Source organism: Mobula birostris, chromosome 9, assembly GCF_030028105.1.
Source record: "Mobula birostris isolate sMobBir1 chromosome 9, sMobBir1.hap1, whole genome shotgun sequence".
NCBI lineage: Eukaryota > Metazoa > Chordata > Chondrichthyes > Myliobatiformes > Myliobatidae > Mobula > Mobula birostris.
The window spans coordinates 109,132,571-109,160,135 of record NC_092378.1 but is presented as its reverse complement, the minus strand read 5'-3'; the positions used below and the strand labels follow the sequence as shown (position 1 = coordinate 109,160,135).

Here is a 27,565-nt window from a genome sequence, read left to right as displayed (position 1 = left end):
TGCTGTCATTGAGCCCAAGGAAAAAAAAACTGAACTCCAGTGAATTAAAGTAATTAAAGATTCCCAATATGTAAAAACAAGATACTCTCAAAAGACCTTTGCAGGTGGAAAAAAACTCAACATGTCTGCACTGGAAAACTCAAATGGAGAACAGAGGGGAGATGATTGTTGAAACTGTAACACTTCAAACAAAATAAAAATTCTACATGGGGATATGTATAAATAATGCCATTCCAAGCTAACTGATTTAGCAACAAATAATTCACTACACACCAATTGATTTCTTTTGTAAAAAGGTTATGAGAAAAATTCAGCATTTCCTGTTTTCTAATAATTTCACAGTATGTTCATGAGCCAAATTCAGACCAACATTCCAATCATTGTGTGACTGGATGACTGTACACCAGAGATTAGCTTAAACATTTGCAGTGCACACATACAGTAATTATTTCAAACATTGTTTCAAATTTCCAAAAATACCTTTAAAGTTCCCAATCTATGACACAAATGAACTGTGCATCTATACTCTGTGCTGTAATGCCATCTTGATAAATGAGTATATCTGTCTTGCCAATAATGCTCAATTTCATACTGTCAACATAGATACAGTGTTCAAAACAGTCTGTTTCTGTGCTGTAAAGCGTGTAATCACTCTGCCTGTTCTCTAGTTATATACTCAATTTATTCAGGAAAGAAAAAAGTCCACATCAAAATTTGTGCATGGTTCTTAAATAGGATATAATCAAATTACTGAATCTTCAAATATATAGTTTCAATTCATATTTATTGTGCTTCAATTTTTATTTAAAACTGATGGCATACTTACCATCTGCTAAGGTTAAATATAAGATCAGTACAGGAGGAGTACCATTAGTACATACAATATTTATTTACCAACACAAAGATAAGTTAATTATTCATCAGGTACTCCACAAATATTGTGGAACAGTATCATTAAAAAAAATACATATCGATCTATTCGGAACAAGCAATCCTCAAGAAGCAAGAAATCTCCATTAAAAGTAAAGGAAACAATTTGTGCAAAGATTTGTTTTGTCAACTTGGGTTTCTTTGACCATAAACATTCTTGAACCGGGGACATAGACAGAATAGGGAAGCAATGAAAGAGGAAGTGACAAGATAGATAAAACAGTTCTAAAAATAATTGGTACTCCCTGCCTGCGCATAACGTAGTACAAAAAAAATTATATAGTCCAAGTTTGACAAAAAGGACAAACCTGTACTCATTGCAACTGTTGCTAAGGTGAATTTAAATTCTATCACACAGTTGTTAAGAGTAGCAAAACACATTTTTTTTTGTTTTTTTTAAACTTTCTTCTCCCCCCCAATGTTTACATTTTAATGTACAGTATCATGCAATGGCACTTTTTTATATAAAACATTAAAACCTTACTGTAGTAGTCTGCCTGCAGTCAGTACACTAGGACTGCTTTTCTAGTTTCCCCTTCCCTCAGAAAACCTCATTCACAAACCAAATACAAAGATAAACAATGATTTGAAAACCTAATTTGCAATCCCTGTATTAAAGTTTATTATTTGTTTTAATTGTCCGTTGCTGCAATTCCACATACTCCCACCCTGTAATTCAATTGACAACTGCCACAATTTTACTGCAAAAAAGTAACGGAGTATTCTTTAAAAACCATTAGTGATCTTCATGGTTGTCTCTAATATAGCAGCTAATCACTGATAGGTTCCTTTTGAAGGGTCAACGATCATAAACAAGTTACTCAAGGTTAACAATTCCATTTTTGAAGTCAGGCTGATGGACTTGCAAGTCTTTTAATTGTGTCACACACATGCAAACTCCAGAAACAAGGCTTTGTTTGAAAATTGCTGGACCCATAATTCTTCTGCTACGAAGTTGAATCTTCCCTATTGTATTCCTTCAGTTCAGATTAGCTGCAGCACAATACAACAGAAACTATTTTATATTGACCCATGCAAGACTTTTCCTGCTTCACCTACAAAGCCATAACTAGGCCTCATCTCTCAGCCTCCATGGCAACATTAACCTTCTGTTCTGAGGTGGTTTGTTGGGACACTGCTGCTGGCCAGCCAGTATGTGGAGTGGGTGATGCTGGAGTCCACATGCCCTGCTGATTTGGAGGAGACATTGGCCAGCCTGAGTTGAAGTTTACAGGAGGAGGAGATGTTGCCATTGAGGCAATTGGACTGCTACTGTTGAAGCTTTCTGAAGCTTTCAGCCTTGAAAACATTGTAAGTGCATCTGGAAAATTAGGAGGTGTTGCAGGTGTATTAGCTGGAGTGCACATCTGTGAAAACACAAAACACAGAATCAACGTACATCTCAAAGAACTCAACTTTATCAGTATTGACTCACAACATTCTACCCAGACAAGGCTAAAATAATCACCCAAAACACTTCAAATTTTTGGTCACTGTATGCCCAAATTCAGTTGTGAAAAGTCCAATCAAGAACAGTTAGAAAGCAGCAGCAGGCAATTTGGCTTGCTGTGCAACTCATTAAGATTATGGGTAATGTTGAACCTCAAAAACTTTTCTGCATTCATCTCATATCCCTTATTGCTCCAGTTACATGGTCTCACCAAGACCTATTTCTGGAGGAAAGTGTGAAGGATATAAGGATAGAAAGGATGTTGTGTTGGAAACACTAGTACCAAAAATGAGTGGGTCACCCGAGGAAAGGTTGAACAGGCAAGGTTGAAGCTTAGAAAAGAGACAGCATACTGGAATTATACGTATCCTGAAGAACCTTGACTCAAGATGGGTGTGCAGAAAATGCTTTCCCCCCTTGTGGGACAATATAGAACTGGAGGTGCAAGGATGGTGTGCAGGAGTGGCGGTTGGACACTTACTTAACAAAGAAGAGGAAATTTATGTTTTCTCATTTAAAACATTTAGAACATTTAAAAAGGTGAAAGTATAAACACTTTCAAAGGCAAAGGTAGATCTACTTGAGCAACAGGGTGAAAGGTCACCACAGGAAAATAGGAATGAGGAGTGGAAGTTATCATAGGTGCGATCTTTTGAACTACTCCTAGATCTAAACTTGTGTTTTACCAGTTGAGTACCCCTGATCTGAAATGATTCCAGCAAAAATTGTTTTGGATTTTGCAATATACTAGATGGACTGGGATCATCATCATTAACTGCTCTGAATTGAATTTATGTGCTAGGGGATAAGCAGTCTTTGTCTTGTACTTGTTCATCACACATATGTACTGATGCAGCTGTTCAGTGTGTTAGATTTTCATCAGCGACGATCTTGACAAATTCAATGAATTTCTCTGTTACTTCATGTTCAGCAGACTATCACCACAAATCATTAAAAAAAATTAAAGGTGTACTTTTTATGTTTCTGCAACTAACCTGGTGAATCTTCACAATTACCTTCAATTTTCAGTTCATTGCAATAGATCTTTGCTGGTTTCATGATTAGCATACCTATAATGGCATATGTTCACTTAGAACCTGATGAATCCACTCTTTCAATACACGTTCATGATTTTTTTTTCACTTTATGCAGTATTTTTCCATTTTCATTGACTTCTGTTCATTACATATGTGAGGTCACTTCTTAGAAATGTCTGTGGTGCTCAGAGACCTGCGCATCATCTAGGAACCTTCCCAGCGCCTTGTGGAACATTCCATTTGTGACATGATGCCAGTACTCGAAAAAAAAAAATTGGATTTCGGAATTTCAGATAAGGGGTACTCAACCTATATATCTAAAACCTGTTCATCACTATTTTGAACATACTCAGTGACCAAGCTTCCACAGCCATCTTTAGCACAAATTTTGAAGGTTCACTCTTCTGGGTGGAAAGGTTTTGTTTTCCACTGCCGATCCCATATACTTGAGGCAACAACTAAGGGAATCCAGCCTTACATTTACCTCAAAATCAAGCTTCAATAAAAAAAAAATTGTGTTCCACTGAAATCGCCTCCTCAATAACAGCCTCTCTCCTTCCTTTAAGTATATCTTGTTTTATGCAAGGAGACTGAACATTCCAGCTGTGGAGTCACAACAGCCTTGTATATTGAAAGGGCTTTCTTTAATATCATTCAAATCTTTTCAATCTCCTCACAGCTCACTCACCAGGTTTCGTGAATATGTTATACTTGTTTCTCCTTGTTCCATTGGAAATATAGATGGTGTACAATAGGAGGGACCTAGAACCAATCTTTATGGCCAACTAGTCACAGCCTCCCAACATGAAATGAGGAATTTATTCCTACGTTTTCATGTCTCTTTTAACCAATTTCAAGTGATGTCAGTATATTATTCAGAAACCCATTTTTGCCCAATTTTATTCCGCATTCATTCTATCAATTCTATAAATCACAATCTCAAAAGTCTCAGATTTGTTAGTTAATTAACAAATCTTAAACTTTTGAGATTGTGATTTACAGTATGATCTACTTAATAATAGTTTCAAGTACATTCCCCTACTGCTGACACCAGGCCAAATATTTTGTAGCTCCCATTTTCCCTCTTCCAATATTAGGGAACCACTCTACCCCTTTCAAGAAAATGTGAAAGATGACATCTAAGTACCATCCATCACCTCTACACTTATGCTACACCAGAAATTAGTTAGACGTTATTTGTTATCATTTAGAAAGAACAAACTGCCAAGGCCAAAACCAAAATGCCAGCTTAAATATAGATTAGTGAACAACAGCTAAAGAATTTTTGCTTAAACCAGAGGGGGAGAACATGAGGCATGGTACATTTATTTTTGAGGGAGCGGAGGGGAGAAATGAGAGCGTGGAATTGGAATATCCTCTTTACTGTATTGGATAGATTCAAGACTTGGTATGAATCTTGCCTGTATTTCACGTATTATTCTGCATCAAGTACAAGAAATATCCCAAATTTGCAAAGAAGTCACAATTTCTGAGGAGTATTCCCAAAAAACTTCCTGACAAGATGTCTACACTTTAAATATTAAGTAAAAATGACAATACAACTTTTACAAATGTATTTAGTTTCCAGTTACAAAAGCCAAAATCTGACAAGGGAACTCAAGACTGCATAAAAGCAAATGAGAGCACGTATAGTATCGTGAAAATTAATGGGAAGTTAGAGGATTGAGAAGCAACAGAAGGCAACTAAAAGAGGCACAAGGAGGCAAAAGATGAAATATTTAGGTAAGCTAGCCAATAATATAAAAGATACCAAATGTTTTTCATATATAGGACCGTTGGAAGATGACCTGGAGAGGGAGCAATGGGGGACAAAGAAATGGCATACAAACTCAATAAGTAATTTGTGTCAGTTTTCACTGCAGATGATGCTAGCAGTATGCCAGAAATTTGAGAATGTCAGGGGTCAGAAGTGAGTTTAGTTGCTATTACTAAGGAGAAGATGCTTAGGAAGCTGAAATGTCTGAAGGTAGATAAGTCACCTGGACCAGAAGGACTATACCACAGGGTTCTGGGGTTGAAGCTGAAGAGGTTCTGAAAGCATTAGTAATGATCTTTCAAGAATCACTAGATTCTGGAGTGGTTCTGGAGGACTGCAAAATTGCAAATGTCACTCCACTCTTTAGGGGAGGGAGGCAGAAGAAAGGAAATTATATGTCAGTTAGCCTGACTTCAGTGGTTGCAAAGATGCTGGAGTCTGTTATTAAGGATGATATTTTGGGGTACTTGGAAGTACGTGATAAAATAGGCCAAAGTCAGCAGATTTAGTGAAGAGACTGGTAAGACCACACTTTCTGGTGGGCTACTGGTGACTAGTAGTGTTCCACAGGGATTGCTATTGGACCATTTCTTTTCACATTATATGTCAGTGATTTGGATGACAAAATTAATAGCTTTGTGGCCAAATTTGCAGCAGATAGGCAGAAAGGCAGGTACTGTTGAGGAAGCAGGAAGCCTGCAGAGAATTTGGACAGATTGGAAGAGCGGGCAAAGAAGTGGCAGATGGAATATAGTGTAGGGAAGTGTATGGTTCTGCACTTTGGTAAGTGGAATAAAGGCACAGGCTATTTTCCAAACGGAGAAAATTCAAAAAAAAAATCGTTGGTGCAAAGGGTCTTGGGAATTCTTGTGCAACATTCTCTAATGGGTAACTTACAGGTTCCGAGAGGACTAGAATACAAGAGCAACGATATGATGCTGAGGCTTTATAAGGCATTGGTCAGAACACACATTGAGCATTGTGAGCAATTTTGGGCCCTTTATTTAAGAAATAATGTTCTGGCACTGGAGAGAATCCAAAGGAGTTCATGAGAATGATTCCAGGAATGAAAGGGTTAACATATTAGGAGCATTTGAGGACCGTGGCCTGTACTTGCTGGAATTTAGATTGGGAGAGGGGGCAATCTCACTGAAACCTATATACAGTAGATGTTTCCTTTAGTGGGCAAGTCTAGGACCAGAGGGCACCACCTCAGAATAGAAGGACGTCCATTTAAAACGATGATGAAGACAAATTTCTTTGGCCAGGCAGTAGTGAATCTATGGAATTCATTGCCAGATTACTGTGGAGGCCAAGTGATCGGGTAAAGTAGAGGATGATACTCTTGATTACTTAGGGTGTCAGAAATTACTGGGAGAATGGGGTTGAGAGAAATAATAAAGCAGTCATGATGGAATGGCAGGGCAGACTTGATGGATCAAATGGCTTACTTCAGCTCATATGTCTTATGATCAAAGGTCCAAAACAGATTGTTTTATATGGATTTTCATTTTAAGGAATCACGAATAATCTAGTTCAGCTTCCTCCCTAGAAGCAAGTCTGGAATCAATCAATTCATTCCAAAAGGAAAAGAAATAAAGAGCATATGTTGGCTGAAGTGTGGGTTTTCTTTCTCCAGAACTCATGAGAGTCTCCAGTCACCCACAGTTATCCATTTCAGGTAATACTTGTGCCACTCAATGTAGTTTCCAAGATTATCTAAGTGTGTCCTAGCTATCGAAAACAACTCCAAACCAAAATTACTACTCCACAAGGTTCTCTTCAGCAATTATTCAACAATGGACAATGCTACAAATTAATAGGTGCTCACTGATTACGTGGTGGCAGATGGGGAAGAGAAGTGCTGGGATAAGATGAGTTTAAAAAAAAACTGCTCTTGACAGCAAGGCAACATTTGGCGGGTATGGCATCTGTGTTCTAGTACAAGGGGGATCACTGAGAACGAAGAGGAACATTCTCCAATGATTGTATAATTGAATACAGCTATGTTTTGTTTTTCCAGAGCCCTATCAACCCTAGATCATCACCAGTTTCTTAAAGCAATATTCTAGTCTCAAACAATATTAACGTCAAATACATTCCACTTGCTTAGGACCTTAACACTCACATAGCTCAACAGAACTAAGACAAAGTAAACAACTTAACTAGCACCCTACAGGTGCGAAATGCCTGTATATCCTCTACAAATAATACTGTTGCAACTTCAGGTCTCAGAGCACCTTCCAAACTTCACTCAAGACCAGCATTCTCAGTTACAATAAAATGGGCAAGGGCTCATTTGAGTGTTAGAAAATTTTCAGCTTGGTCCTCCCCTTCTGAAACCTGACTCTAGCAGACAGCCTGTGGCAAGATGGATGTGGCAGATGTTGAATTACTTCAACACAAGTACACATATTCAGTATGCGCTAGTGGATGTGGAGGACTGGCTGGTGCAACGCAGGATTTTAAGAATTACACTTACCTGCAAGTACCCCAACAAAGTTTTGGTGGTAGTATGATATTGTCTTGATAGCAATGGCAGTTGCCCCCAGGAAGAGGCCCAATTCCTTGCGTAAACAGAAGCTTGCACAGGAAATGATACCATCCCTTGTGTCCTGACATAGAAATTGTGTCAGGATTTCAAATGGTCAGATTTCAAGTGACAAAAACTTTTCAATAGCATTATTATTAGGCATTCGTTAGTCTTGTGAGACCATGGATTTGTGCCTTGGAAGGTTTTCAGGGCGCAGGCCTGGGCAAGGTTGTATGGAAGACCGGCAGTTGCCCGGAAGACTGGCAGTTGCCCATGCTGCAAGTCTCCCCTCTCCATGCCACCAATGTTGTCCAAGGGAAGGGCACTAGGGCCAATACAGCTTGGCACCGGTGTTGTCGCAGAGCAATGTGTGGTTAAGTGCCTTGCTCAAGGACACAACATGCCGCCTCAGCTGAGGCTCAAACTAGTGACCTTCAGATCACTAGACCAACGCCTTAACCACTTGACCATGCGCCAACACAATAGCATAATACTGGACAATAAACAGCATCATGCAATTGATCTTTAAGGTGAATAAAACTTGCATTCTCAAAATTATTAGAATGATTAGAAACCCTGGATAGGGTGCACGACTTTCCTCAGAAGGGGAAATTTTTTTAAACTTTATCCACCATTGGTCAACAGTACAGTTAACATTTGCTCCACATTCCTAAAAACTGAGAAGCAACACCAATTGTCCATTAAATTTATCTGTATGAATGATCTCTTGTAATACTAGGTGCTTAAAAACTGAGCCCAGATAAATGCGGGAAACTTCAAGAAATGAAAGAGCATTTACTATAGACAGTATGGCAATATTGGGGGGGGGGGTGGGGGGTGGAGAGAGAGAAATGAACTTGTTTAAGATTGAAATGAATACAGAATACACCCTTGGCAAATTGCAATACAAGTGTTAATTCTCTTACCCTTGATAATTCTACTCCCCAATGAAACATCAGCTATGGAAATTTCTCCACATGCTATAAACATTTTTTTTGCAACATAAGCTCTGCCTCAAAGAACTGCACCTGGGTTTTCTGATCATTAAAGACTTAGTATGATCGTTCACAGGACCACACACACACACTTCAGGTAATAAAGATGTGCCAAATATTATCAAAATAACTGCATTGTTTGTTTACCATTGACTCATTTTGTAGAGGTTCAATGGTATACAGTCCGTCCTCCTTACCCGTGAGGGATTGGTTCCGGGACCCCTTGCGGATACCAAAAAACGCGGTTGCTCAAGTCCCTTATTCAACCTATCTCAATACGGTGGACCTTAGGACCCAGCAGAACCCTAGACCTTATTTAACCTGTTTCAGTGTGGTGGACATTAGGACCCAGCGGCGGAGTTCTGAATCCACAGTGGTTCCGTTCACTAAAATAATTACGATCACGATTGAAAATAAAGTGAGAAAAGCCCTGCCCCGATGAAAGCTACAATTATTACTAAGCAATGCAGTGGTTTAATTATTGGGTTTTGGGGTTTTGATCTTCCACATCAACTTGGCACGGATGGAGTGCGTGCTTGGGAGTGGTCTGTTCCCGAGTCCGGCGCTGAAAGATACCTTTCTTAAGTGTCTTATATGCATAGAAAGGTAAAATATATACTATATACTAAGACAAATGTTTGACTGACTCTAAATAATACCGGATGTACCTGTCCCAACTTACTTAGTAAGACAACTTCCGTGTTTTTTTTCGCTCCCGATCCACTATAACCTAAGCACATCCTCCCACATACTTTAAATCATCTCTAGATTACTTACAATACCTAAGACAATGTAAATGCTAAGTAAAATAGTTGTTATACTGCATTGTTTAGGGAATAATGATAAGAAAAAAAAAGTCTGTACATGCTCGAACAACAAGTTCTTTCCAGGTTTTCCAATTCAAATTGATTTCTAGGGCAGATAGTTGAACTAGATTAAGTTAATCTGCACAAGAGTTACAATTACTACATCTTCAAAAGCTCTAGCAGAAATCCTACAAATGCCTCATAAATCTGAAATTAGTTTAATTTTGGTCTGTCTATTATGCATTGCTCAAGATATCTGAATGGCTGAATTTATCACAGTAAACTAAAACTTGATCAATAAACCTATTTTTATTGCCTCTGGGTACAGATGGACTCTGGTTTCATGCAGCTAGAGATTAAATTCCTTCCAATTATACTGCTTTGAATTGTCAAAACATGCAGTAGTCCTTTAATGAGAACATAGTCGGTCACTACCAAAATTCAGGTGGTTGACATGATTTAACTTACAGGTTAAAATGAGTAGAGGCAAAAATATAATTAAGTCAAATGACACACATCCAAGAATGCAATCACATTTAGAACTTCAGTGTGCCAATCATGATCTAATGTCCAATAAATTTATAATTGGGGTAAAATGACCACCCACAATTCATGACTTAAAAATATTATCCAATTTTAAAACCAAAATCACCCGAGTAAAAGATGAAGAATAAATTGTTACAGTTCACAATGTTTTGTCTGAGATGATGATTATTACAAGCATTCTGGCTTCATGTATAATATAGATGAGCAACTGCATTGAACATTCAAACAAATTTGCAATCCTAACACATCCGTAACACTTTTGTTTGGTCTGAAAAATTCAAAACCATTTCCCACATCCAGCTCAAGTACAGCGCAGCATGCTCACCGCCAAATCTAACACCAGCCTAATAGGGCAAATCTAATCTCTTGTTGCTAAGGCAACAACTGGAAAACTGACTGCTATCTGGACATTGTACCTCTATTTACTTTATACAGAGAGTGTGATTTTAGTTTTACTAAGAGGTACTGATTAAAGCAGATACACAGTGATTGGTATTTTTTCTCTTTTTAATACCAACTTGGAACAGCTTTATAAAGTTTTATCGACATACAATACATATACTTCCTTCCCTTCTCTGACACAATGAAGACATTTGAAAATTTGATTCTGTTCTAGCTTTCAACATGCTTGGCACTCCTGCAAAAATCTGCATGGTTTCAGAACTGCCAGAATATCACGTTTTATAACCTTAGCAGTTTAGAAAAGCTCTACCCTTAATATTATTGTTGAATTCGAGGTACAGTTTGGTGGAAATAAATTGTACTCCATCAATTTCTCCTAGTACCACTTGGAAAGAAACTGAATGAATACATTCTTACAACAGCCAACTTACATATACATTTCTCATCATCAACACTAAAGCCCCATGCTATGTGAGACACTTAGATATAAGCTCAATAGAAAAGCCACATTGAAAGTGACTGTGGAAATTTAAATCTAAAATTTTACAGGGAACTACCACTGAATACCATTCCCAGATCATCTTACTGAACATCATGTGAAAAGAAAAATGTAGAAGTCTTCAAAAAGTGTTAATATTTGCCTTGTTTCTCATGCTACAGATCAGCAACCAAATAAATGAAAACAGTAATGTTAGAACCTAACAGCATTCTTTAAATTTCCAGGCTCACAGGCAAGTAGCTCAAGATGTACGGTCACACCCAATTGCTTATATTGAATTAACTTTCTTAAAGGAATATTTAGTGAGAGAACTGGTGTAACTAGTTTTACAGCACTTGCCCACTCAATAATGAAGCATCAGCAAGAGGGGAGAAATTTGATTTCAAACAAACGATAATATCCAAGAACTAGGAAATTGGATGTTATAAACAAAAAACACCTATTTTAATTACATTTTCAACACTTCTATAAATTCAAACCACTTAGAAGACATCAACCACTTAAATAAGACACAGGAAAACACGTTTTTCCAATAACCAGCAATTATGAAATGATGTCTACTGATACTGTATCATTTAAGCTGAGAAAGGATGATATTTAACAGTGGAAAATAGTAATTGACAGAAGCCTCTCCCTTGCCATGAAACAATGACATTTGCTGAAAAATTACTTTGGTTGCTGGCAACACTTCAATATCATACCCAAAAGCCAAAATCAACGTGTTCATCTAGAAGGCAAGGACAAAATAATTCAAACAGGCATACAAATCATACAGCAACTATCAGCAAGAAAAAGATACCCCCGCACAGAAATTGTTAACAATTGGAAGCTGCTTTATTCTATCCAGCCATAAGTCTCGTGAAATTGGTACTCAGCATCAATCTGTAAAAGAGTTTGCAGATACTGCTGCAGGTTGGGTATATTATCAATTAAATTCATCTAAAAATTGTTATTGATGTATTAACAACACAAGGGTTCTTTTAAGGCTAAAGATTCTCTACCCAATTTATGTCACTCAACATTTCCAGCCATTAGAACAAAAGAATGGTGCAGCCTTATTTTGACAATTAGCAAATTAGGATTATTTTGAAAGATGTTCCAATTTTAATATATTCTCATGCTTTCTGAAGAATGATGGCAGGATCTTTAACAAAAGGTTACATTTAAAGTTTGATTAGCATGATAAATTGAAACACAGATGAGTGTGTCTTCTTAAATGGCACCCAATAACTTTTCTAATGGCGAGTGACATGTCAAACAAATCGCTTTAAGAGCTTTCTCTCCTAACATCTGGAACATAATTACAAATGGTCTGAATTCAATTTGGAAATTTGTTGTTCTGAATAATTAACTATATGAATAGCTGAATCAATAAAAGCACAGTCCTAGATGTAGACAAATTTTAAATGACAGGAAAATTTTAGACAGTTAAAGCAACCTTATGAAACACAGTCACTGCGATATAACAATACTTCCAGGAATAGGGGCTCCGTTCCCGGAAATTGTCTATAAGCCAATTTCGCCCTAACTCAGGAAAAGTAGTCACATAACACGGACGTGCAATATGCACCAGCTGCTCACAAAACCATCCACCAACTACTCTTGTGACATCACGTGATCCTGAACGGAGAGTGAAGTAGGGGCTACACCTTGCCAAAAGGGTGACGTGCTGGCAAGTGGAGGGAAGCAACACCTTACACCTCCTTGGGAAGAAGCGCATGTATGTCCACCCTACCACCTATAATGAATATTACGAAACACTTCACTGTAGCTTGAAAAATGTTTTTAAAATGGGAGAATTTGTGGAGCAAAGGAAGGTCATTCATAACCAAGGAAACTCCTGTACTAATTTTTTTTATTTCACCAGGATTACTTGGCTTCCGTCTCATTATAACCCCAATCTAAATATACAAGGAAACCAAATTCTATAGCCAAGTTGAGGCATCAAGGTTTCCTATGGAAATCAGTATCAATGGAAAAATTCTTCAAGCTAGTTTCATTGTCAGCAGAACAATGTTGGAAGCCAAATATCATGCGCTTAGCATATTGATGCAAGTGTTACTAGGTTTGAGCATTTTTAGCCTGGTTTACAAATAATTTCCCCTCCATTGTTGTGCTGAGCGTGCAAAGTTTAAAGTAAATATATGTCATCATATACAACCCTGAGATTAATTTTCCTGTGGGCATGCTCAGCATATCTATAGAATAGTAGCTATAACAGGATCAATGAAAGATCAACCAGAGTGCAGAAGACAACAAACTGCAAATGCAAATATAAATAAATAGCAATAAACAGCGAGGACATGTGATAATGACATAAAGAGTCCTTGAAAATGGGATCTTTCATTGTGGAAAACATCTCAATAATGGGGCAAGTGAGTGCAGTTATCCCCTTTTAATAAAAAGATGGTTGACGGTTAGTAACCATTCTTGAACCTGGTGGTGCAAGTTCTGAGGCTCTGTACCTTCTACCTGATGGCAGCAGCAAGGAGAGTGTGTGGCCTGAGTACTGTGGATTTCTAATGGTGATGCTACTTTCCCACAACAGCATTTCACATAAACATGCTGCGGCTAGAAGGGCTTTACCATAAATACTCAAAGTTTGTATTGATGTGTTCAGTTCCAATCACAACTTCCTGGACAATTAAAACTCTGCTTGGACACAGCAAGACATAGATAACATTCAGAGAATGACTGATTAATAGTACAGTGGACTGATTAATTGGGGTAGCTGCTTATTTGGGAAAGCTGTTAAAGACCAAAAACTAATTGAGAAAATAGCCAGGATGCCCTTCATTTATTTGGGACACTATATTTGCGACACGAGACCGTTGCCCCATAGTTTCTAACTTGAGTCAGATGCATGCACTTGATTGGCTGTTAAGACACTACACTGTGCTTAGAATGATTTTCTTTTGAATCACGCCACTTGCACGTGCTCGTGTTCAGAAAGCAGTGATTTTTGTCACTGATAGTTAGCGAGAAATAAGCAGGACAATTCAGAATTGTTCTGCTCACTGCGGTTTCAAGCATTCAGGCATGGAGATGTCAGGTACAGCCAGGAAAGCAAATGAAACTATTTCACTACTTCAGCAAGTTATGAACTACAAAAAGTTTGAAAGTGCTCCGGTTTCCTTCCACAATCCAAAAACCTACCAGGTAGGGTTAACTGGTCATTGTAAATTGTCCTGTGATTAGGTTAGGGGAAATGAACAAACAAACAAAAGCCCAAAATATATATTGCCTTTTCCTGTGATTTAGATCTGCCATAACTTAACTACTCAAGGCATTGCTGAGCTAAAGAATAGAATGTGTCATGGATCAGGCATTGGTGCAACTGACTTCCCACCAAGCTGCATTCAACAATCTGAGTTCAGGGTGCCCTGCAACTGTCCTGAGCCAAATATAGTTAGCTTTATGCAGCCATCTGGCATGGGACATTTACTTGCCAACTTGGATGGGAAATGGGTAAATGAATGAGTTATATCTTTTATTTGAATTAATTTGATGTTCTTTTAATTTAGATCACATAAATGAGTTTGTAACTCCAATAATTTTAATTTTTGAATATTGAAATATATTTCAGTTGTTTCCATAAGGTCTCTGATCATCACAATTTAGGAAGTGTTTAATTTTTTTAAACCTTCTATGACTGATGCAACTTTTAAAGATTGGGATAGACTGGGTATTAATGCTTTCAGGATTTATTTCTTGGAGGAAGTCTCTTTTCGTTTCAGCAGTTGACAACTAAATATACCTTACCAAAAACCCATTTTTTCCCCCGATATTTACAAATTAAGAGACTTTTTGCGGTCTCAATTACACACATTTCCTAAAAGTCCTGATAAGAATTTATTAGGTGTAAATTTTAATTTGAAACCCTTTCATAATGGATCAATATCTAATAGTTTATGGTATGTTGTTGAGAATGAGAAACGTTCCTTTAAACAAAATTTAAAATCTCTGGGAACAAGATTTACAGACTTCAATTTCTGAGGAAACTTAGAATGAAATTTTTAAATTGGTTAATACCTCATTGTTGTGTGCCCGTCACTTCCTCCTATAATTTAAAGTGGTCCATATGACTAAAGACAAACTGTCTCGTTTTTATTTGGATATATCTCTCTATTGTGACAAATGTAACAATGGAGAGGCTTCATTAATTCCTATGTTCTGGACATGCCCGAGTCTTGAAAAATACTGGAAGGAAGTATTTCAAACTTTTTCTGTGCTTTTTAAAGTAAATTTTAAACCAAACCCTTTGACTGCCTTATTCAGTATTGTTGGAGGAAAAGATACTATCTTGGAGACACCTGATTTGCACATTTTGGCTTTTATTTCTCTTACAGCTAGGAGGGCATTGTTGCTTAGGTGGAAGGATGTTGCTCTGCCTACTCATGCTCAATGGTTAAGCGATGTTATGTCATGCTTAAATTTACAGAAAATTTGTTGTTCAATTTCTGAATCAAGACAAAACTTTTTAACATTGTGGGGACCTTTTCTGAATTACTTTCAAAATCTTTGATTTGTTATCAAGTACAGATGTTGGCTAATATGTTTTAGTATATGATAAGGATTTTTCTTTCCTTTTTCTTTCCCAAACAACCTTCTCGGTAGTGGGTTTAGATTTTTTTTTTGTATAATAATATTATTACTTTTCAATATTATGATTCAATTTAATTTACACAAATATGGGATAATGAAACTACTGTGATTCACATATATTGTATTTGAAATATGATATACATCTTGCTGTACTCTGTATTTTTTGTAAGAAATCAATAAAAATATTGAAAAAAAGGAAGTGTTTAAGAAAAGTCTTTGACAATCAATCTGTTAAAAGTAGTAAAACAGTCGGTGGAGTAAGATCACAATATGCACCATTTGAAACTTTGTCTGTTTACAGACTTCTCCAGATCACAGAATGATTCCAATCATCAAGCAAAGTTCTTGGGAACCACACAATCACAGGTACAGCACTCAAGAAGAAACAGGAGTGGGAGTAGGCCAATCAGCTCAAGGATCTGTCTGCCATCATGCAATAAATTGGCTAATCCAATCTCAGCTATGTTTCTCCACATTCTTGTTCTCTCCACATATCGCTCTACCACCCCATAGATCAAATATGTTACAATCACTACCTTTTATAATACCGAATGGCTTCACGTTCATACCTCTTCAGCTTGAGAATCCTAAAGTCATAACCATCAAAATAAATTCAGGCTCACTTCAATCTTAAAACAGGTAACCCCCTTATTCTGGAACTTTGTCCCTAGCACTGGATACTCAGCATTAGTGTCACCTTCAGAATCTTGTATGTCTCAGTAAGGTTTCTCATTCTTCTAAATTCCAAAGAGTATATGCCTAACCTTTCCCCATATATCATTGGTACCTCAGGAATCAACCCAGTGAACTTCTTTGCATTGCTTCCAGTGTAAACATATGATTAAATTGAGACAAAACTATATGAAACACTCAAAGTGGAATCTCATTCAGCACTCTTAAGTTGCATCAGACCCCGTATATTCCAAGTCACCTATAATAGAGACCAACATTCCACTAGTCTTCCTAATTATATGCCAATCCTCTGTATTTCAATATACAAACATAAATCCTTCTAAATTACAATGTTTTGATTTCTCATTTAATTTAGAAATCATAATTTACTTTTCTTATTCTTCTTTCCTTAGTGGGAAAACTTCATATTTTTTCACATTATATTCCACATGGAATATACTGTAAATACCAGCTAATACAACTGAGATCAAAGCTGGATATCCTATGGCAAGAACCTTACCTCCCTACACTCCAAAAACTTGACAGTGGTTACAAATTACAAGTCAGGAATGGCTAAATGAGTTGGCCCCAATAACACTTTAAGAAGCAACAGCATGTGGATGAAAATGCTCAGTTGGAGGGCACAATATCTACCACAGAAAACAAACACCACTACTGTCATCAATGCTTAGTGATTGCAGTGTGTTACATGCTCAAGGAGATCTGTTTTTTTGTGAGAATGATGTAATGGCCTTTTGGAGGTCACCTGATGTGATTTTCCTGCCGATGAGGTCATGTGATGACATGTGCCCCGTGACTATGTAAGGGTCGACTCAGGTGACGCAATTGGGTTTTTGAGTTTGTAGATTTCCAGGTAGAACGTGTTGTGCCTCCGTTTCTGTTGCGTGTTTGTTTTCGTGACGCAGTTTCATTTTTAAAATGGAAGGTGCGTTCTCTTACAAGATATTGTATTATTGGACTGGGAATTTGCCGCTGGAAGTGCCAATTTACTCAATTCCGACAGTTTTGAAGGGAGAGTGAAGAATTCATCGAAGTGAAGGATCGAGAGAAGTCGGCATCGTTTGGCAGTTTAATAAAGAATCGACCTTATTAAGTCTTTGTTGGAGAGAACCTGCATCGAGATAACTCTTGCAAAAGGGCAATGAGTTCATGCAAAAAGGTGCTCTCTCTCTCTAAAGGAATTTATGGTCAGTCGGTTTAAACGGTTTATCTTCGGCATCGGGAATCCTGTGGACAGAACCAGCAGTAAAGGTGTGTCTGTGAAGAAATCCTTCTCCAGAGAAGTCTCTCCCAATTGAACATGCAAAACTGTTGGACTTTCGAAGTTATCACTTTATCACTGTATCGCTTTAAGAACTGTTTTCGCATTTAACGCTTTAAGAACCAGAGCCAAGTGGAGTTGATGAACAGCTGCGTACCTGTTAACCTCTGGTTAAAGTTTTCCTTTGTTTTCTTTTTCCTTATCGTTTATACCTGTTTAATAAATGTTTGGTTGTTTTTATATAACCTGTCTCGGTTAATATTCATTGTTGCCGGTTACATAACAAGTGTATTCAAGGTATTTTACAGCAACCAGCTGCTGAGTCTAAAACCCACGATTTTCATTACCAATGATAAGACAGCAGACAAGTGGCAATATTTTCCACGGTAAGTTCTCAACACCACATTCTATCCTTCTTTGTTCCTGGGTCAAAATGTTATAATTTCTTAACACAAAATACCAGTTAGCAAATTACCTCAACGATGCGTCATCAACACAGCAAAACATTTAGTGGCTCTTTGTAAGATGAACTAAAATTTGACACCCAGCTGATTAAAAGCACAACTATGTTCAAAAGTTATGCTCAAGAGCTGGGTTGCAAGAAGCTTCAAGGAAAATGACAAGTAGACTGGTACAGACAGAGGCCTTTAAAAGAAGGGAATTGAGAGTTTGAGATCTTGGCAGCTTTAAGCCAAAGATAACTAATGGTAGAATTATTCATTTAGGGATGATCACAAGGTCAGAATGAAGCAAAGAAGTCATCAAAGACTAGATCAGTTAAGACACAAATACGAGGGTAGAACCTAAATGCTTCCAATGGAGATATTATGCATCATGCTTTTTTTCCCTCTCCAAATCAAAAATGCTCTTAGATCAACTTTTTTTTTCAATAAAATGATGTATTTGGCACAGGACGTGGGGCAAGATGACCCTTTTATTTGCAATGTCAGTCAGAAACAAAGCAAAACAGTATCTTACCTAGATGTTGCAAATGTCTTTTCCTCCCCCCAACTATCTTGGTGGAAGCACACAGTTGTACTCCAGTTCCTAAAATACAATTCTAGACTTCCTCCTGTAGCAAATATACAAGATATCTGAATGCCGGATAACAAATGAAGCCTCTTAAAAATAGAATTAGAATTTATCTTCTGCTACTTTCACAATAGACTGAACTTCATCTGCTGTATCTGCAATGAAAACAGTCAATTTACTGTGCTTCTTTCCAAATTCCACGTGGAATTTTTCTCAAGGATTGCCAGGAGGCCACATGCATTTCTGATCTGAAGTAATCACATCAGTGTTTATTCCAGCATACCTTGGTGCTAGTCATGCACTTAGAATGATCCAGGCAAGCAGTCAAAACTTCTAGCATAATGGCTTTCAGGTCCTCAACACACTGACTTCATGCTGATGACACAAATTAATCCACCAAGGTTCACATCTAAGACTAACTAAGAGATTGCACATGCTGGAACTGAAGCAAATACATCTGCTGGAACAACTCACCAGATGAACCAGATCATGGTCAAAACCCTGAATCAGGACTAGATTCTTCTGAAACACTGGTTAGAAACCTTAAACATTGTTAAGGAACCATATTTATGTTCACTTGGAAAAGCACAATCTGATACAGTCATCTACACTGCTGTTTGTCCAGGTTAGGGCATATGGGATCCAAGGTGCACTGGCAAACCAAGTCAAAAATTAGCTTGGTAATGGAAGACAGAGAGTAGTGGTGGGTGGGTCTTCTTTGACTGGAAGTCTGTAACCAAATGATACAAAATACGGATTAGTGCTGTGATCTTTGTTGTCATAAACATGAACATGATTTGGAACCGATCAGAAGGAGACTGATGAGCGAATTTGCTGGCAACACCAAAGCTGATTGTGATCATTGGATAGTCTACTCAATCCAGACAAATATGAAGTAATTCGCTTTGGGATACCAATAAGAACAGGACACATACAGCAAGCACAGGGACTTTGGGATGCAGCTACCCGAAAACCGGGATAAACATGAAAAGGGCAGTGATAAAGGCAAACATGAGGAAATGTGCAAATGCTGGAAATTCAAGCAACACACATAAAAGTTGCTGGTGAACGCAGCAGGCCAGGCAGCATCTATAGGAAGAGGTACAGTCGACATTTCGGGCCGAGACCCTTCGTCAGGACTAACTGAAGGAAGAGCTAGTAAGAGATTTGAAAGTGGGAGGGGGAGGGGGAGATCCAAAATGATAGGAGAAGACAGGAGGGGGAGGGATGGAGCCAAGAGCTGGACAGGTGATTGGCAAAGGGGATATGAGAGGATCATGGGACAGGAGGCCTAGGGAGAAAGAAAAGGGGGAGGGGGAAAACCCAGAGGATGGGCGAGGGGTATAGTGAGAGGGACAGAGGGAGAAAAAGAGTGAGAAAAAAAAATGTATGTATATGAATAAATAACGGATGAGGTACAAGGGGGAGGTGGGAAATTAGCAGAAGTTTGAGAAGTCAATGTTCATGCCATCAGGTTGGAGGCTACCCAGACGGACTACAAGGTGTTGTTCCTCCAACATGAGTGTGACTTCATCTTTACAGCAGAGGAGGCCGTGGATAGACATATCAGAATGGGAATGGGACGTGGAATTAAAATGTGTGGCCACTGGGAGATCCTGCTTTCTCTGGCAGACAGAGCGTAGGTGTTCAGTGAAATGATCTCCCAGCCTGTGTCAGGTCTCGCCATTATATAGAAGGCCACATCGGGAGCACCAGACACAGTATTATCACCCCAGCCGACTCACAGGTGAAGTGTTGCCTCACCTGGAAGGACTGTCTGGGGCCCTGAATGGTGGTGAGGGAGGAACTGTAAGGGCATGTGTAGCACTTGTTCTGCTTACAAGGATAAGTGCCAGGAGGGAGATCAGTGGGGAGGGAAAGGCACTCAGCTTATTTCCCTTCATGCACTGAAACACCAAGTACAAGAGATGGAATGTTATGTTGCTGCTGGATGGATCATTGGACAGGCTGCACTTGAATTTTGGTCACAAACATAAAGATATGATATAATTAGAAAGACTGGAAAAGAGATTTAGCAGATTAAATAGACTGGATACATTCTCACTGAAATATAGAAGTAAGAGAATAACCTTACTAAGTTTACAAAATTTGGGAGGCATAGATAGCTTAATGTCTTTTTCTAGGGTAAGGGAGTTTATAACTGAACAGCATAGTTTTAAGGAAAATTGCAAGATATTTAAAGGAGGCTGTTTACATGCTGTGGGTGGTGGTTATATGCAGAGAGCAGTAGTAGAGGCAGTTACAATTATGAAGTTTAAAAGGCATTTGGACAGATATTTAGAAATAGTAGAGGGGATACAGGCCTAATGCAGGCAAATGGGATTGGCATCAAGGAGCTGGACTGAATTGCTTATTTCCATGACAATAAACTTAGGAGGCACATCTACTGGTAAAAGGAAAAAATATCAGAACTTCCGAGGTAGTTTTACAGCCTTCAGTAAAATTTATTTCAACTCATTCTAGGATAGTTGTAAGGATGCTTATAAAGAAAAGCATTACTCAGAGGGACTGGGATTGTTTGGCATGCTATGTAGTCCACTGCTGTTTGGGCATGGCCTCTGTTATCGTCTTGGAAAGAATGAAGATGGTTTTTGCGATGCCCCATTTCAAGTAATTACAGGACAAAGAATTCAAAGTGTCAAAATGGATATAATAATTTTAGTCAAATCGCAAAGAAGAGAAAATTGGCAGACATTGGAAATCCGAGCAACACACACACAATGCTGGAGGAACTGCGCAGGCCAGGAAGCATCTACGGAAAAAAGTAGTCAACGTTTAGGGCCAAAACCCTTCAGCAGGACTGAGTTCTTTGAGTACTCTTAAGTTTATCTTCCTGCAAGTCACATTCAAGGCACAAAATTGTCTTTGGGACCCTTGTATATATGGTCAGGTTATATGGACTGTCCATTACATTTGATTGATCAAGATTAGTCACAAACTCTGAATGCTGTTATTGGTCGCCTATCCTATTAACAGAATGGGAGGATTTTGCAGAGAACATTGGCAGTACTCCTTAAGTGAATTCAGATGAAAATTGCCTGAAATACAGAAGAGGGTGAGAAATCATTGTTGTTCAGTATACTATGAACTTAATGGCAGTTATCAGGTCTTGATTTTCATTTTCTATAGATTAACAGAGGGCCACACTGAAGCACTGAAAACAGTGATCAATTGCAGTTAATGGTGGCTGCTCCCAAAAGACAGGAAGTGAATTAGAGAGAATTAATATGGGTCTTGTTTACTTTGTGTGGTATAGAAAGTGATCTATGTATTACAGAGAATTGCTTACTTTGTTCTGTGGGATGGGCTGTAGGTCATTGTACAGCAGAGGCAAGAGCAAGAATCAGTCAGCTATGACCAGGAGTTCAGCCTTCCAATGTATGCATACGTATACATATCGAAAAGGAGGAACTGAGTAAGTTTTAATATTGGCTGCATGACAACCTTTCAAACAGATCCAGCACAAGAAAAGGAAAAACAGGTTATGCAAGTAAATGCCTTTGGGACAATGAGTGAACAAAAAGAAAAAAGCAACAAGGATGATGTGAGCTCGAAAGAGCAAGTTCTCCCACTCCACTTCCACACACTCTTAATGAATACTGTACTCATAACATATTTGAATGAATGTGGATTTTGCATTCTAAGCTCTTGCAACTATTGCTGTCTATTATCAATCATCACTGTCAATGAAGGACAGGGCTGTGCTTGAAGTCAGAAATTAATGAACAACTATCATGAATTAACCTAATGCCAAATAAAACTTGTGGCTTTCAGACATGTGGCTGTGGAATTTCCAATTCTGCTTCTAAATAACCTACAAAACCATCAAATGTATTTTTTAAACTGTTTATAATGTTACAACCATTGTTTGTAGACCTTCTATTCTATACTTGCTATAAAACCCAAGGGATAACTCTTCCCTCAACAATCTATTATTCTGGCAAGATTTTCTTTAAGACACTATTTATCATACTGAATAAGTAACCCATGCTTTATTTTTGGTTTAAGTTATGAAGTACAGAAGAAAAAAAAATGAATGCATCTACAAGCCTAACGCATCTACTTGTGATTCTGGAGGTTATTCACCATCATATGTTGTCGTGTCTCTGTTATTCAGATATTCATTTCTGAGATACACTTATTACAAATTTGCCCCCCTCCCCACCCTTTTCCTACATTGCCCCTTCCCTGCCAAATTTTCCATCCTGTTCTCCTTCCTATGTTCATCTTCAGCCTAAAGGAACATTTATGAAAAACAATCTTACTTAATTGAACCTCAGTTCAACAGAAGACTCAATCTCCACAAACAAAAACAATCACATGTTCATTCATAAAAATAGACTGGTGATCGAAATCATATAGCACGTTGGATTAGTCTTCCATAATCCACCATTCATTGCATAATCAATTTTCCTCACTCCAACATGCATTAATTTCTAGATCAAACAACATTCAGTGCACTATTTTGCATAAATCATTGTATTTTCTTCCAACTACTTTAGCACAACTGTTTTAAAATGTGAACCACCATGCCTGAATGGAACCCGATGTAGTCGCACCACATCCTGAATGAAATTTAACAACAAAAATGCAATGTTAGTTAACACTGTATATCCACAATGTACTATATTAGCCATTTCGATATTCAAGAGTAAAACAGATCCCTCAGCAGAACTGAACCCTATAGAATCATGCTCCTTGTACAGTAATCATTGCAACACCTTTTAAGAACAAAAACTGAAACTATATATAAAGAATTAATGGCAACCAATGACAACTGCTGACTGAAAATGCTCTTTTAAATCATGAAAATAATTTTTTCCAACCACACTAATTTTATTGTCTCCAAGCACCTCCCACCCCAGCCATTCTTAAACAAAGCCTCCATAAAAATTGATTATGTAGAATTGTTGCAATGATTTCAATGAGACACTGGTCTATTTTGCTTCATACTAATTCAAATGTAATTGCTTTCCTTGCACAATGTGCTTTCTGCCCATCAGTGTTGTTGGCATATTATTCTCCCAACTCCCAGAAATATTCAGCAGATTAAATTTGTATCTGGAGAGAGGAAATGGGCATCAGCAGACGCTGCATTTTACACTGAAATCAAGTTAAAAACATAAAGATATCTAATGTGCAAAGGACAAGTTATGCAAATAATAAAAAAGTACAGCCATTTCTACTCATTTTATACAATGGACTTTTCCTTGAAAACTACTTCACTTTAACAAGTTTACCATATGGCAGATGAAACATGGAATAACATAAATCCAGTCAACATCTTGTGTGGAGTTAGGTGCTCTCAGCAAGGACCACAGTCAACTCAGTGGCCATGAGTAAAGATAATGCTTTTTAATATACATGAGCATTATGCAAGGTTAGTTTGTAGTGTGACTGTTCTTTCTCAGATAGCATTCAGTGTGCATTCAAGGTGCGTACACAGGGTTAACTACTTGACCAGAATATCAGAAGACTGTCATGTGTTTGATGAACTGCACACGAACAATCAATGTTTTCATAATATTAATGGGAAAAATGCACTATGCAGAATAAAAATTTTTGGAACAGTTACTATTACACACAAGTTATAAATTTGAATTGGCATTATAGTTCACATATTCAGTTTTATTCCTCAATTTCTGTATTTATTTTGGATGTCAGCTCAAGGAGAAAGGGACAACAGCCAAATTAAAGTTTAAAAAAAGACAAGAAAAAAATCCACAGGCTCTCTGCAATAATACACAACTTAAGAGAAAAATCAGTAAAGGAAAATTATTTCTGAACCTCCGTTACTCCAATACATTGTTCAAACCCTTCTTACATGAGCAAAACATCAACAAAAATCTCAAAACATCTGGCTTTCTGTAAATAACACTACTTTGAATCTAGAAATGTCTTCATTGTTTATAGTAGCAGTTACTATCATGTGAGCTTGTCATTCCCCTTTAATTGTGATATATTCTGTCAGTGAAAAGCAACTGTAAAATGCCGAGTTCTGCTTTATTCACTGCACTAAAATCTGAATGATGATCACATCACTCCTTTCATTTTGTCAGCATTGCAGTTAATCCATTAATGTCTCACTTCCAGCAATCTCAGCCTGGCCTGGCAGACAAGACAAGGTTGCTAGAGGTTTGGCTGGACTTGATGCAATTGAAACGACAACTCACATCTGGTTCTCGACTAAGCACAGATATCATTTCCAGACCTCTATTCATAGAAATCAAGGTTTTCAATGCAACAATTCAGTCATTTCTTAGTTCGTCTAGAGACATTTAAGTCATGGAGAATCTTGCAATTACTGCAAGCTTTTAAATTTGTTTCCCTTAACATTTCTTATTTAAGATTTTGAAATTGCATTGTACCAAAAGCATAACTACAAAAGCATTAACGTTAATGCTTTTGACAATTATATATGTACCTGCTTTTATTATTCAAAAATATAGTATTTCTATAAAGGAACACAAAATTCAATAACAGCACTTTATATAATGTTGAAAACGAACAGCTGAAATCACGAAGTCAATCAATGTTTCTTTTCATTCTAGGCTTCACAAGCCTAGAGAAACTTCACTATCAACATTGGCTGTTTCATAAGGAATCCATTTTATTTCAACTTCCTGTCAATGGAAAATGCCTATTTACATGGAGGACTGTGTTTGGGTGAACTGTGGCATGGGGGATGGGAGAAAAACCTACTGGCAGGAAATAAACAACACACTCCGCGATCAGGAGGAAATCGAACTGAGCTGTTTCATCATTCATTTCCATCTTCTCACACTTTTACAAATTACTATAAATTCTTATTGGCAAACCATGTGGTTTCTCTCTGGCAAATTTACTACTGTTCTTTCAGATTGGCTTGGCTATTTTAATTCTTGCCCATTGAAAAGACGAACCGCCAAGGTATATTCTTGACATTCAAAATCTTCCAGGTTTCTCTTTCCACCATAAACGTATTCATAACTAAAATAAATAAAGAACTTTGAACTAACGTCAGTCTCAATACAACAAATAACGCCATAGGAAGTAGCTTGCCACATGTCTGCAGAAACGAATGTTTATGCTAACGTAGATGAGTTTAAAAATGGCTGCCAATACATAACCTTCCACTTTCTAAACAGTCTTTATCTCTAGATTTAAAGAACACCCTTCTAATTCGCCTTATGAACGTGTTTGATAGCATGCATAAAATTCAAAACAATTTATTCTACAACTAAAAAATTAAATTTTTACAAATAGCGTAAAAATTAAGTGTATGCAAATTACATATTTGAAAACATTCGCACTAAAGTCTAACAAGTGACATCGGCACATGATTAGACCAAACATACCATTGACCATTCACACGGTCCATGGCCCCTTTGGGAAAAAAAATCGTGAGAAACGCGTCAACCACATGGAATGGTTAATTCAAAGGTATTAAAATATACATTTTGCACGTTGCAAAGTACGACACCTACAGAACATCCGAACAACAATATTTCTAAAAGGAATTCCAGGGCTGAACGTAGCGTGCGGAAACCATAACATTGCGATCACAACACACAAGATGACAAACTCTTCCACGCGTTTTTCATCGACCCCTTCTTAAGAGTATCAGAAAAAGGTTAGTTCCCCAAATTGAAAAGGAAGCGTATTTATTTCCATCTATTGATAAATAATATAAGGGAATGCGAGAAAAATAAACAAAAGGTGATTTTTTTAAACAAATGAGAATGTGAGGCTTCGGCTCTCGAAAACATTCCCACGCACCAACTGGCAGAGGGGATCGAGTGCGAGGTGGGATTAATGAAAGGTCGGACATGATGAGGCAGCAGCCGGGCGAGCCGGAGCCGCCGGGTTTGTGTTTATTTTCCTCTAGCGGCCTGATCCCAACATGGCGGCACCGGGGAGAGAGAGGGAGGGAGGGAGGGAGGGGAGCGGGCAGTGCCGGCCATCGTCCGAACCCGACCCTCGCCCACAGCCTAACCGACCAACACTTACCATCTGATGATGATGATTGTAGGGCACGTTGGCTTCTTGGAAGAAGGCGCTCAGGGCCGTCTTCGGGGAACCGGGGAGAGGGAGAGGGGGAGGGGAAAGGAAAGGAAAGAAAAACGGTCAGCATCAACACACACACACAGTCGGAAATAATTCAGCAATCGAGGCCGGTTCTTCATCTCTTTACCTCGAACTGCCAGTGCGCTGCCTGCAAGAGCTGCTTCGCCTGATCCGCCGCACACCCTGCGGTCAGCACGAACTGATTTATCATCACTTGGTGTTTCAGCTCGTCCATATTAACGGACATGGTGGGAGCCAGCGACAGGGAGACGAAGTCCCTTCTGCTCTTCCCCCGCCTCACGCACTCTTGTAAATATTGCTAACCGACTGCGGAGACGGTCGGGGAGGGGGGGCGAGCCGGTAACTTTTCCTCGCCCGAGCCGCTGTGTGTTTGCCCTCCTGTTAATTATGTCGGTGGTTGTTTGTTTTTGCTCGCCAAGCTCTTACACTAACGTGCTCCGAGACACCAGCGGGTCCCAACACGAATACAAATATTTACGTAGCGTTCAGAGCCCGGGCCACGCCCCTCCCATGAATGGCAGGTGACGTCACAGCACGCCCGTCCATTGATTTGACTGTTGACGCCACGGCGCCGCCGCTCGCGCTCCCAACGAATTCAGAGTGAGCGGGGGCGGGGGTCAACAACGGCTGTACTTTCTTCCTCCCGGCGATCCTTGCCCGGGTTCGGCACGGGGATTATTTTCTCCCTTCGCCACCGCTTTCCTATCATTCACATTTAGAAATAATTATACTCAGGTGGCGTTCCCCCGGGGGAGAAGACGGCGCCTTTTCGAAGAGCCGGTTGAATGCTATGTTTTTGTTTTGAGGGGAAAACCAAGCGCCTTGGACGATGTTTCGCGACCACACTCGCCTCTGGTTGATTGATACGTTATGCAAATTACTCTGTGGGAAGGAGGGAGATGCCGAGGATT

General features: G+C 38.5%; 1 protein-coding gene across 1 annotated transcript; it reads right to left on the bottom strand.

Moving 5' to 3' along the window:
• Window positions 1-765: 765 nt before the first annotated feature.
• On the bottom strand, window positions 766-27,565 carry LOC140202953 (UBA-like domain-containing protein 1). Its single transcript, XM_072268587.1, has 3 exons — window positions 26,761-27,565; window positions 26,577-26,636; window positions 766-2,297 (listed from the first exon to the last, which is right to left on the bottom strand). The coding sequence occupies exons 1-3, from the start codon at window positions 26,878-26,880 to the stop codon at window positions 2,007-2,009; spliced, it is 471 nt and encodes a 156-aa protein (XP_072124688.1). The 5' UTR covers window positions 26,881-27,565; the 3' UTR covers window positions 766-2,006.

Bases quoted from the DNA above. Each gene is read 5' to 3' on its own strand.
- LOC140202953 (XM_072268587.1), bottom strand. From the start codon at position 26,880: ATGTCCGTTAATATGGACGAGCTGAAACACCAAGTGATGATAAATCAG. The intron at 26,637-26,760 runs GTAAAGAGATGA...GGTTCCCCGAAG, and splicing joins CAGCGCACTGGCAGTTCGAG to ACGGCCCTGAGCGCCTTCTT. The intron at 2,298-26,576 runs GTAAGTGTTGGT...GTGTTTTCACAG, and splicing joins ACAATCATCATCATCAGATG to ATGTGCACTCCAGCTAATAC.